General features: G+C 35.6%; 1 protein-coding gene across 1 annotated transcript; it reads right to left on the reverse strand.

Moving 5' to 3' along the window:
- Nucleotides 1-9,993: 9,993 nt before the first annotated feature.
- LOC149545890 (uncharacterized) lies at nucleotides 9,994-12,861 on the reverse strand. The gene is made up of 2 exons (XM_089793854.1): nucleotides 12,430-12,861; nucleotides 9,994-10,677 (listed from the first exon to the last, which is right to left on the reverse strand). Exons 1-2 carry the CDS (start codon nucleotides 12,859-12,861, stop codon nucleotides 9,994-9,996), a joined length of 1,116 nt encoding a protein of 371 aa, XP_089649980.1.
- Between the last annotated feature and the right edge of the window lie 279 nt (nucleotides 12,862-13,140).

The following is a 13,140-nucleotide window of genomic DNA, read 5'->3' on the forward strand; positions in this document are numbered from 1 at the left end:
GAGGGGTGGGGTTGTTTTAATGAAAGGATTTTCCCCACCAACGTATCTTTGTGTTTGTGTTTTCTTTCTCTATCTTTTTGCTATATTCATGGTTGACTACAATATTATTGCTTACATAACATCATATCTTAAATTTTAAGAATTTAAATAGAATTTGCACAATACTTTCCTTAAGGAATTAGTGTAGGAAGTTGTTTCCACACTTGAGTTTCCTTATAGTTAGGAGTTTTTCCAACCTTGTTAGGAGTAGTAAGAAGATAGAAGGACCGACTATCCAAATAGCTTCTAGGGGAAGATTACCAAACTCATTGTCCAACTAATCTCTCAACTATTCCTTGTAGAATAATTGTATGTATTATACTTTAACTCCTTTCCTTTGTCTTGTCAACTGGACCAATCACTATTAGACCTTGTAGACTAGGTCACTAACCTCAAATCCAAGTATCCAACTTTGGATCACATACTAAAACCTCAATAATGAAGATTTCTTCACATTCACTCTACTCTACTCAGCTTCGCAATGTGCTCTTCATGTTACTTACAATCACTTTTTATACATACTCATGATAAAGGAAAATGTCCTTCCTTTATATTGAATCCATAAAATAATTCCCTAAGTCGGCTATTAAACATTCTCAACTAATTATTATAGGACCACATTAAGAACACATTACACTTAGTGATAACATTAATCTTTCACCTTGCAACTTAAATTATTTTCCATACATGTGTCATATGATGAGTGAAATTAGTCACATCATCACCAACGTGTCTTCTTCACATGTATAACTTGGGCTTCTTAGAATAACAATCCTACTAAGAGATATAACAAGTTTACTAGAGCATGCCTCTATAAACTCTATCTCAGAATAGTCTTCACAAAGATTTGCATAACTTCTTGTAGACTTAATATATTATGCTTCCAAGGTTAGCTACATATACTAGACACATAGTATGATCTTCCTTTAACCATGTTTAGTAAAAATGCTCAACTATCTATCTATACCAACTTGATCTTTCTGTTGTTTTCCTCTTAGATACCATGGAAAATTGTTATGTTGACATCAATGACAAACACAGTCATGAATGTAACATATCATCATGATAATAATCTAATCATGTTTCCATAATACTCCCCTGTATGAATATCATCAATATTCATGCTTTCAATAGTTTAGGTATCAGAAAGATTTTAGACTCGAACAATGCTCTTCTTACTAAGGTTAGTTGGAAATTGATGAAGGATAAGGCTAACTAGTGTAAGATCTTAAATGCTAAGTATCTAGGAAATTTGAATTTTATTCACTGTATTTGGAGAAATGACCTTCCTATGGGATCCAAGATTTGGGGTAATATATTAAAGAACACAATTTTACTTAGGGAAGGAGTCAGCTGATTGTTGGGAGATGGTAATCAAGTTAATTTTTGGGAGCATACTTGGCTAGTTGGGAAACTCTTGGTCTAAACAAAGTATGGTAGTCTTAGAGACTACCTCCAATTGCAATTGGGAAGTAAGGTGAGGAATTTTTTTGGACTAAGTAGTAGGTGGAAAAGATACAATTACAATAGGGTTACTTAGATGGTGGAAATCTAGTGGAGGAACTAGAAGAGCTCCTCAAAGGCTACAAAATCCTAGGGGTGGCTAAGAATGACACCTTTGCTTGGAAGGCGAACACATCTGGGGTTTTTCTATCAATTCTACCCATAAGATGATTTTTGAGAAAGATATGGAACCTAAATTCTAGAGGAGAATTTGGCTTAGCCATCTAATCTTGAAGGTCAGTATTTTCTGGTGGGTCTCCATGCATGGGAAGATCCTTACCATTGATAACTTAAAGAAAAGGGGATTCCAATTACCTAATAGATGCTACCTTTATAAAGGTGACGAAGAGAATATCCCCCATCTATTTTTAGATTGTAGCTAAGCTTTTAACATATGGGGTAAGTTGTTACAAAAATTGGAAATGGTTTGGGTGTTTGATATAGGGATTGATCAATTTGTTGAAAATTGTCAATGCTTGTTCCCCCACCCCCTCCTTATCTAAATGTAGAAATTGAACCCCCCATGTCTTCTAGGGCATTTGGAAGGAGAGAAATAATGGGGCTTTTAGAAATTAAGAGATAAATAAGGAGTTTGTTAAATGTTTTATATTCAAGCCAATTGTGGAGAATATGAAGAATGGCAAGTGGAGGAGACCAGTGGTTCCACCCAACATGACTGAACAAAAGATTGGTACGAACTAGAACCTTGAAGAAGGATTTATGGAGGTTGAAAATTCTGAGAAACTTGCTAGAAAAAAGATGAGATGGAGACACCCTAAGGAGAACTGGGTTAAACTTGATTTTGATGGTGTTGCAAGAAATGAGGGTTCGGCTGGAGGGGGTATGGTTAGAGATAGTGAGGGAAGAATGCTTTCGGCCTATGCTAGTAATCTAGGAAAGTCTCCAATAATGTTCTGGAAGCCATGGCACTCTTTTTGTGCTTGAAAATGGTTATCAATGTGGGATGGGAGAATGTGTACATTGAAGGTGATTTTAAAATTATTATAGAAATAATGAAAGGCAACATGAAAGAGGGATGGGTGATCAAAAGGGTGATAGAAGATATAAGGCATTTATTAATCATCCTAAATAGATTTGAGCTGCAACATTTTTTTTGAGACAGTAATGTGGTGGCAGACATGATGGTGGCATGAGTTTTGAGAGTGCATGGCATATGTTGCTAGAGAGAATTTAGAGTGTTACCAAATTTGGTAAGACTTTTAGTGAATAAAAATATTATCCCATGATTAAGTATAGTTGGAGATATTTTTTGGATCTTAGTGAAATCTCGGTGCTAAGTGGACTAATGGGGTTGGGTCACTATGGATAGATGGCAAGGAATGATGAAACAGGTACTTACAATAATAAATTTACATGGTTTGAAAGGGAAAGTATATCAAAGTATTATATGGGTGTATTTTTTATGATTTTCTTGTGCATATCTTTGTGCTTGGCAATGAGTAAAAATTCAAATTTTAAAAGGTTTTAGATTATTGATAATGCTAAAAAAGAATGGATTTGGGGTAATAATAGTTGGCACATGATAACTAAGCCTAGATATGACATGGACATTCATGTTAGTAAAGAACATTATGAATACTTAGTGGAACCCACTTTTTCACATAAGTGTGATTGTATTTTTAATATTTGCCTCTAGTTTAGAGTTTTGAAAGAAGAGAGAATTATGGTGAAGGTTGTAGATATGGGGGAGATCTTTTGTGTATTGAGCCTTCAATGATTGAGGATAGTGCCTGTAAACCCCTAATTTGGTACATGCTTAAAGAGGGGGGGTTTGTCCCATTTATCGAGGCACTGAATGACTTTGATGAGAGTTGTTCTCAACAATTTTTTAACTCTTGGGAGGATAGAAAAGTTACTGTAAATGGTACTACATTCTAGATTTCTAAGGAAATTATCTCCTTGGCAATAGGCCTTGTGATGAAAGGGAGAAAGTGGTAGAAGGTGACTAGGGTTGTTGATGAAGCTAGCTTAAATCTCTTCTAGGAGGGCAAAGAACCCATTTGCCATCTTAGAGGGTTTTTGTGGTAGAAACTTCTAGAGCCCTAGAATGAAATTTTCTTGGTGATGATGAAATATTTAACCCTAGAAGGGAGGTATGGTGTTTTTTACTATTATCATTTTCCTCTCCTAAGTAACTTTTGTCATCATCATTATATTTCTATTACATTTTTAATGTTACATGAATTAGTTGATATGGTTTCTAATGTTAAGGAGAAGATGAAAAAGGGTGTTAACTATAATATCCCCCATCAGGGGTTGATGTTCCAACTTTACCAATTCCACCTGGCCCTGTTACCCCCTAGGATTGTGGAGGTTGATATCCCAACTCTCCATAACCCCCGCCCCCACCATATCCCATTAAGAATTACCAGCCCTAGAGCCCCTACCCCCCCAATCTTCACCAAGTGGGTCCCCCAAGGAGAGGAAGATTTCCCCCTTGGTAAAAAAATAAAAATGAAGAAAGGGAAGGAGAAGGAGCTAGAGGACTCAAATGATGAGGTGAGAGGTGAAAGGCAAAGATCTAGAAGAATTGAAAAAATTAATGCTAAAAGGAAGATGAGGTACATAGCTTCACAGGAGGAGGATTCAAATTTTGAGGAGATGACCCACCCCAAACAAAGAATAAATCAGAAGACTTCAAACTATGGCTTGGGGAATGAGAAGGAGAAGGAGGTGGGGAATGAGAAGGAGAAGGATGTGGAGGTCTCAAACTCTTCAATATCTAGCTTGGGTGGTGTGACTAAGGGAAGTAAAGAGATGACCCATGTCTCAACTTAAATTACCAAGGGGTGCATGGACCTCATGCAGGACCAATTCCCTGATATGGTGGAAAGAGTCCCCTCCCCTATGAAATTGTCTTTTCCTGCTAGGGTTATACCTAAAGATAAGATTATCTCTAACCCCCCAAGTTTTGCAAGAAATTGACAAGGACATGGTGGATGGTAATTCGAGTGGAAAATAGGAGGTCCCCAATGAGACTCTAAAGCTGGTTGACAAAGAGTTAAGGGAGACAGTGCACACCTTGGAGGAAAGAGTAAGACTTTTGGAAAATTTCACCATCAAGGTGACACACATGGTGGCCACTACTCTGCACCTATTGAAGGATAATTAGGAGGGGGACTTGACTCACAAAGACTCCAAAATATTGTTTGATTTCCTATCAAAGGACTAGGCCAACATCCTCCTTAAAGAGAAGGATGAGAAGAAGCCCAATTAGGGTATGCTCCCCTTGGTTTTGTCTATTTAATAGTTTTCTAGTTCTTGAACTTAGTATGTTTTAAGGCAGTTTTTCCTTTGTTTATAAACTTTTTTAGTTTTAAGTAGTATTGTCTTAGGCAATAGTAGTAAGATGCCTAGTAAGACTTTTTATAAAGATCCTATGGTTATTGTTTTAGCTTGGATTGATAGCAGTAGGGGGTAATTTTGTTTGGTGGTAAACTATTGGTTATTGGCCAGTTAGTCTATTGTAAGGGTCAACCCCTTGTTTTGGTTTCTTTTTAATTCAAAATAAAATGGACCTTAAATCCATTCAAATTAAACTCATAACTCTTTCAAAAGGAGAACATTTAAGAAGAAAGATTCCAAAAATCTTCCACTCCTAAAACTACAGAGCTCAAATTAGAGCTCAAATGAAGAAAGAGTAGTCATTAAAAAGAATTAATGGTGATTAGATAAGCATTCCAACCCATAAAAATTCCAAGCTATATGCTTGGTTATATGCACAGGATTATATTTTAAGATTGAACCAATAGAAATAGGTTTACTTATGAATATGTTGGCTCGTACTAGTCAGGAATACCTATATGCTCAAATACATTGTATGGGTCTCAAATCTGCCATAACTAAATTTAGAGTAATCTCTTAGTCTAAACAAGATCATTTTCTAAAAGATAGAAAATAGGGTATTGTTTTTAGTAGTTACCTTCCTTTTTCTTGAGATGAATTTGTTAATGATCATAAGCTTTTACAACTTCATACTTTAATTCAAATACTATAATATACTTTAAAAGTAAAAAATAAGGTATCCAGATTGTTGTTATATAAAATTATTTTATCTTAGTAAGAATTAAAATAGTATACTATAGCATTGGTAATTTCTTAGCTAGATATAAACATAGTTAATAGGAAGATGAGAGGATACTAGGCTACAATATTGTTATCTACCAAAAATACACCCTGTTAAGTTTGCAGAAAACTTAACCTTTGGAGAAACATGGAAACATTCCAAGGTTGTGGGTAAACTGTGGCTGGAATGAATCTCTAGATTCTAGGCTGGCTTCCTATCTGGTAAATCACTTTGTACTGCCTAAAATTGATTCTTTTTAAGGAGAAAAGGGAAGAAGGATAACAGTAAATAAAATTCTAAAAAAAACCTAAGGGTGATGCACCAGAATATAAAAATGAGAAATGATACCGTTAAGGCACAATAGAACTTTACTAAAGACTAGTTTGACATAGACACAATATTGATATCAGAATACCCAAATACAAAATGAGAAGGATTGACCTCAAATCAATTGCTAACAGGAATGAGAACATTCACAATTAGCAGCTAATATGAAAATTTAACAAAAACACAACTCACAACCTATATGGGTAGCAAATACTCTTTTGCAGATGCTAAAAATTATGACATTAACTTCAAGGATTCAAGAATGAATCACAAAAAGAACTAACATCAAAATCAAAAAGAACTCACATGCAACAAAAGAACTCAATAATGGCTTCCAAACTATTCTTTGTTCCAGCTTCAAAGGTAACAACATAATAACATTTCTCAGAATTGAGTTACAAGCAATCTGCAAGTGACCACCATGAAGAACCTGAAGAAATCACTTCAAAATCTATCTCTACATAAAAACTAGAACCCCCTCAAAAATGAGCCTTCAACTCATACTTATGCCCATTTCACCCAACTCCATTTAGAAAGTCATAAATGCTGGGTCAGATTCAGCCCTTGAGGCCAACTTGAGTCCTTGAAAAGACTTCAAAAGGTGTACAAAATAGTCCCAAAAGGTATGGCCTAGCAATATCATCAAGCGCCGCTAATAACTGCAGTCACATCTCCAAGTAGACTCAAAAAGTCCAAAAAAACAATAACTTCTCTGGCCTCCAAGTCCCATCAATACATGACTCAATATTTAGTCATAATGATTTGCAAAAATGTCTGCTTTTAACCTTTTAAAGGAAAATTAAACTTTTATTTCCTTGCACAATAATAATTATTAAATGGTTTATATTTTGTAACAAAATATAAGGCATTTAATCTTTATTAAATAATAATTTATTTAAATATAGTTTTTTCTTTTTGTTTTAATAAGTATTAATTATTTTATAAAATATTGAGTGCTAACAATTAATCACTCAATATTTTATTAGAATAATTAGTATTTATGAAAATAATAAGAATAAATTACATTCAATAAATTATTATTCAAGTACAAAGAAAAGTGTTTAATAAGACTTTTGAAAAGAATTAAACTATTATCATTGCAAAACAAAAATAACCTAAGTATTGAGCAAGGTGAAAATGAAAAGTTATGCTTTTTTGTAATTAAAAACATGGGCGTCAAAGCTTAGAAATTGTGGAAAAAATGAAACAAGGCAGGAAGCCTTTCTGCGTGCCATACAAAGCAAGTCGAACCCTAAAAAGATGCCACATTTTTATTTGTTTTATCGCACTAGAAAAATGAAGGGGTTTTGGCCATGAAGAAAGAGGAGGGTTTGAGGAAAAAGCAGAACCCTCTGGTGCCCTTTTCACTCCTTTCTCTACATTTTCACTGAGTCTTCTAGTTTTAGCCGCCAAATCTTTGCTGTTGGTGAGCTTGCAATGTCGCCACTAGGGATAATTTTCTATCAAAACAAAGGATGATGCATGCATAAAATATATACGCCAGCTCATGCTCCACGCATGAAGCTTTTGCTGATTAGTGGTGGCCACTATTGAAGGTATCAAAGGTAATATCATTTTCTTATTTCCCTCCTTCATTGTTGCGCCATGAGGGTTTGTTGCTTTGTTTTTATTTCTCTTGGATTTAAGGGGCACGTTGTTGTATGAAAGAGTATTTCCTTTGTTTTTCCTGCCATTCTGCACTAAACTGAAAGCACGATTTTCTTTGTATTCACTAGTATGCCTTTTAGAAATAAAAGAAATCTAGGCGCCTACTTTCCTTACCTGTTGAAATGCATGTGGAACAATGCCTCATTTCAAACCTTAAACACATATAGTTGGCAATCTAAAAGGGGCCCATTGTAGTTGAATGTAGTAGCATTTAACCCTTTCCATTGGATGTATGTAATAAACTCTATATTCCCTTCTTTTACCCTATAGATGCCGCTATGTATACTGAAATATCATGAAATCTCTGTTGCATGTATTGTATAAATACATCCCAGCTACAATTTTTCTGCTATGAAACACATATTATCTCTACTGGTACCGGTAAAAAAAAAACTTGCTCTGTGTATGCTTGGATATTGTTTTGAACCACCTCCCAGGCTATCTTAAATATAAAGAAAATTTTGAGGACAAATTCACAGTTTGCAGTTTATCATCATACTCCTGCAGATATTTTGTTCTTCACTTCACTTTTGTAGATTTCTGACACAATATTGAACTCGTTGGTTACTCCATTACATGAGATATATTATGATGGTTACCTTGTAATAATTTGATGATTAGAGAATGACATTTCTATGGAACTCGGGGCTGGTTTGAAGATAGCAGATTTATAATCCTTTTTCCCTATTACTCTATTCATCTCATCTTTTTATGTTTCCCTTTAAAATCCTTTGTACTTGCCTTTTTTAGAAATAAAAGAAATCTGGCCTCATGACTTGAGTTCCAACAAGTTTGAATATGCTTGTCTGTGCAACGTAGTTATCATGCTTCTTGCTGAATACATCTATTTTCAGAGTTTTTTATTTCATTTTAATATTGATCATTGCTTCTTTGCTATAATATCTTTCCTATTCTATTGTATACCTTATGAGGTTTGAGCATGGGCTCATGACACTCACAAACTACCCTCTGTGACCCTGTATTTGATTTCTTTTTAAATCAATCCATCATATGAATAACACTTGGCCAATGCACTGTATCTTGTTTTAAACAACAATATTTAAATCACCTTGTAGGTACGCTGCAGCAATATGTAAATTTATGACAACATCTCTAGCTTAAAATTCTTGTGATATTTTTACAACTTTGTAGCACCACTTCTCCTTTCTAAATTTCTGATTTCTTTCCTATTGCTATTTAGCTCTTCTATTTCTATGTGTATTCAGAATAGGAAATATATAGCATGTGTGGGTACATAGTTGGTAATAATCAATCATTGCTTAGATCGTTAAAATCTAACCCCATTTTTTCCCATGCAGGGGGACGAACATCATGGAGCCAATAGATTGAAAGCTAGACTAGGAGTGGCAACAATGGATGCATAACCAGTCAAAGGCTGAAAGGCAATGATTGGTTACCCCTGACTCTACTTCCTTGTATTGTATTTTTCTTATTTTCAATATGTGCAGAAGTAGTAGTCAGACTCATGGCTTGTGTGAGATTTCCATTTTAAGCATTTTCATATTCATTTCACTCTATGTAAATATCAGTTGTATTTCAAGGAATGAAAATACAAGGACATTTATATTCTTTTGGTACACAATGAATAACATCTATGCCCTTTGATTACTTTCCCTCAATTCAAAAATTTTACAAGTGTGCAAAATTTGGTAACAATCTTGGCAACATCTGTTATATGTCTTCCTGCTAGACATCAAAACTAGTAGCCTTACTGATCAGTCCATTGGGCAATAGAGTCAATTTGGGTATATGAGAATAGGTGATTGTTGCTTTTAGCTCAGTATTATCAGTATTGCTTGCAGCGATGAAGAAGAAATTCTTCATCATTATGAGTTATGCTCATGACACTGAGCTGAAAGGAATTATTGTGTATTCTCATATAGCCAAATCACAAAACATGACACAAATAAGCAAATCAGAGCAGTGTTGGGTGCATGTAGGTGCTATAGCTAGGTATCCATGTTTAGATATGTGCATTTGGACTTGTACATAGACTACCTAACGACTATCTGATTTGAGGCAACCAATGCAAGTGCATGTATGTAAGCATGGGTATGTGGTTATAGTATCTGCGTGGATGTAGCACTATTTTGCTTTGCCTAGCTATGTAGCAACTTGGAAAGTCTTTATTGAAAGTAGGAACACACTAAACTAAAACAAGCATGTTTTGGAAGAACACTTAGGGAAAAACTCAAACAACTAAACTATTATATACAAGGATAGATCCTACCTCAGAAAAAATGCTTGAGGTGAATCCCGTTCACTGGGATTTGCTCCATGTTTCCATCCAACCTTGACAGTTGAAAAATGTTATGCTATTTACATTCTGAGATAATATAAGGCCCACTCTAGAAGCTATCAAACTTTGAATGTTTGCCTGGCTTGCTTTTCAATAGATCCCACTTTAGTACAACATCTCCCTCTTTGAAAACCTTAGGAGTAGACCTCCTATCAAATGTTCTTTTAGTTTGTAGTTGTTGATACTCCAAAGTTTGCATAGCCTTTCTTCTAACTTCATCCAACTCCATTAATTCAGCATACCTGACTGTCATAGGGTCCTCCTCTTCCAACATTCGGAACTGATGTATAATATCAAGAGCTGGGAGCTCAACTGATAAGGGTAGCCTTGCTTCTTTCCCATATACCAGCATGTATGGAGAATTACCAATTGATTGCTTAGGAGTTACACAGTTTGCCCATAATGCAATCTTTAAATGAGAGTGCCAAACTCTCTGATTTTCTTCCATTGTCCTCTTAAGCATCCTTATTAAGTTATTATTTGTACTTTCTGCCAAACCATTCCCCTGAGGGTAGTAGTTTGAAGATGTACTCAAGTAGATACCATGCTTGACAGCCCAATCAGTTATTTTCAAACCAACAAATGCTAGCGCATTGTTAGATATTATAGATTCTGGGACACCAAATCTGGTAACTATATCCTCATAAAAACTTAGAACAATAGATTCATTTGAGTCCCTTAAGGAAACTACCTCTGTCCACCTTGTAAAGTAATCTATTGCTGAAGCATCCACCTGTGACCAGCACTAGATGGCGGATTAATAGGTCCTATGAAATCAAGACCCCATTTCATGAAAGGCTAGCATACTTGGACTGGTTTGTAATGTAGACACCTAAATTTGATTACACTACTTTGGTAATCTAATTTAGCCATCTCTAAAGGCATCATTAATTAAATTCCTATTTAATTAATCCTTTGTCATCCCCTAGATGATTAATTTAATTAATCATCTATAGTCCTAATTGATAAATCAAATAATCTATTATTTATCAATTAAATCCTTTTCTCCTATCTAATTCCAAAAATCCCCATTTATTAAATAAATCTATTTGATAAATGAAATCCTCAAATTCAAAAAAACCCTAACCTATCTCTAATCCTCCATTTAGCCTAATCCACCCCATCCACCCATACTAACCAAGCTTAGCCACTAACTCACCCACCCTCATTAATGCCATCCACTTGCACATCTCTAACATCCCTAATCTAATCCTAAACCCAAGCCTAATCCACCCCCTAATGTTGTCACATTCCTTAAACAAGTTTAAGACTTTCCTAATCCAAACCAAAGTCTCCCCTCAAAAAAACCCAACCACTAAGTCATGAGTGCTCTTACAAAACATAAAGACTCTTACAAGCCCACTCATGACTCTTACACCCATCTTCCACACTCTTCCCTCTTCCACACTCATTCCTCTTACATCCCTCTTACATACTCAACCCCACTCATCATGCCCTTAACCAACCCTTAACCCTACCCTCTCACACTCATCCTCCTTGTGACAAGTGTCACCTTCCCATTGGTGCTAAACAAGCACAATCCATGTGCTCCCCTTTGAGTGCATCTTAGCCCTCCTTAAGCCTTCATCCATCCTTGCATCTAAGCCCTCCATCCCTCTACCCCTTAGCCTATAAATTGAATTCCATCCCAAGCCATTTCATCAACAATCTTTGAGCTAAAGTTACCATGCTATTTTGAGAACCAAAGCCATCAACCATACCCTTATAATGCCAAATTGAGAGCTCACAAAGCTACCAATTTGCCATTACCCATCTCCATTGAAGCAACTTTTGAGCATCTTGAGCATACATCCACAGCAAAAGGACACATATACAGAATCAAGAAAGCATGGAGTGTTTTCTCTCATGAGGTTTGCACTTCTTATTTTCTTTCTTAGTCTAAGCATATATGTGAATTTAGTTTTTGGTTTGTGAATGTTTACTTTATTTGTTAATATTCTTTGCATACTGATTCTGGTTCTACATGTAAAGGCATGGCTAAGAGTTTCTCCTTGCCTGTGAAGAGTGCACACTTCACACACTTTTTTGACCAAGCATAGCAGTCTTTAAACAATTCTAGCCAATAATAGCCAGCACGCATGATTTTCCATGCAATTGTTCATGGGGCAAAATGACCTCCTAAATCTCTATCGTGAAACTCTTTTAAGATTCTTTCCACTTGATCGGAGTGAATACACCACAATAACATCCCATTGGCATCCTTTCTAAACAAAACACCATTCAGTAAAACATAAGGAGTAGCCTGCAAATGGAAATACCTTCTCCTAGCTTTGTCTAAATCCCGTGGACATTCACCAGTTTGTAGAAGATGTGTCATTTGCTGCACCCACTTGGTGGCAAAATCTGAAAAAGCTTGTCCACCATCCTAAATAACTAGAACAACAACATGTTCACCTTCTTCTTTGCTACTTATAGCATTAGCTAGTTGTTCACATAACCCTTTTCCCCTAATCAGCTTGGTGACCTTAATCTCCACATCGTATTCCATCACCTTAGTCACCCAACCAGCTCTCTTATCATTTAAATCCTTACTTAAAAGGAATTCCTTGACACTCGGATGAGCAACCATTAGAATGATCTTATTATTTGACAACATGTGCTTAAACTTTTTTAAACTTCTTATAACAGCGAGCACATGTTTTTCCACAAATGAATACCTGAGCTCGCAGTCTTTAAGACCTTGACTGAAGAATGTCATCGGTTGTTCTAGGCCTTCATCATTTTGTTGCACTAACATTGCTGAGATAGAGTCAATATCCCCATAGGAATATAAGACAAAATCCTTAGAAAAATTAGGATTTACTAGTGTAGGCACTACTGCAAGTGCCTCCTTGATCAGCTCAAAGCTCCTCTTCCCTTCTTTAGTCCAGCTAAAAGGTGTATTCTTCCATAACATGGCTGTCAGTAGGCTCAACAAGTCTACAATATTTGGAATAAACCTTCTAACAAATTTTATTCAGCTAATAAAACTTTGTAATCCTTTCTTGTGTGCTAGTAGAGGATGAGCCAAGATTTTTGTTATCCTCTCGGGATCTATGGTGATACCCTATTTAGACACCACATAACCAAGCAATCTACCTTCATGAACTACAAAAACACATTTCTTGGGATTAAGGGATATCCTAAACTCTCTACACCTTTCAAAAATCTGTCTTAGGTGCTTTAGATGGTCTTC

Source organism: Cupressus sempervirens, chromosome 7 (assembly GCF_028749045.1).
Source record: "Cupressus sempervirens isolate cs-2001-9-10 chromosome 7, ASM2874904v1, whole genome shotgun sequence".
In the NCBI taxonomy this organism is placed as follows: domain Eukaryota; kingdom Viridiplantae; phylum Streptophyta; class Pinopsida; order Cupressales; family Cupressaceae; genus Cupressus; species Cupressus sempervirens.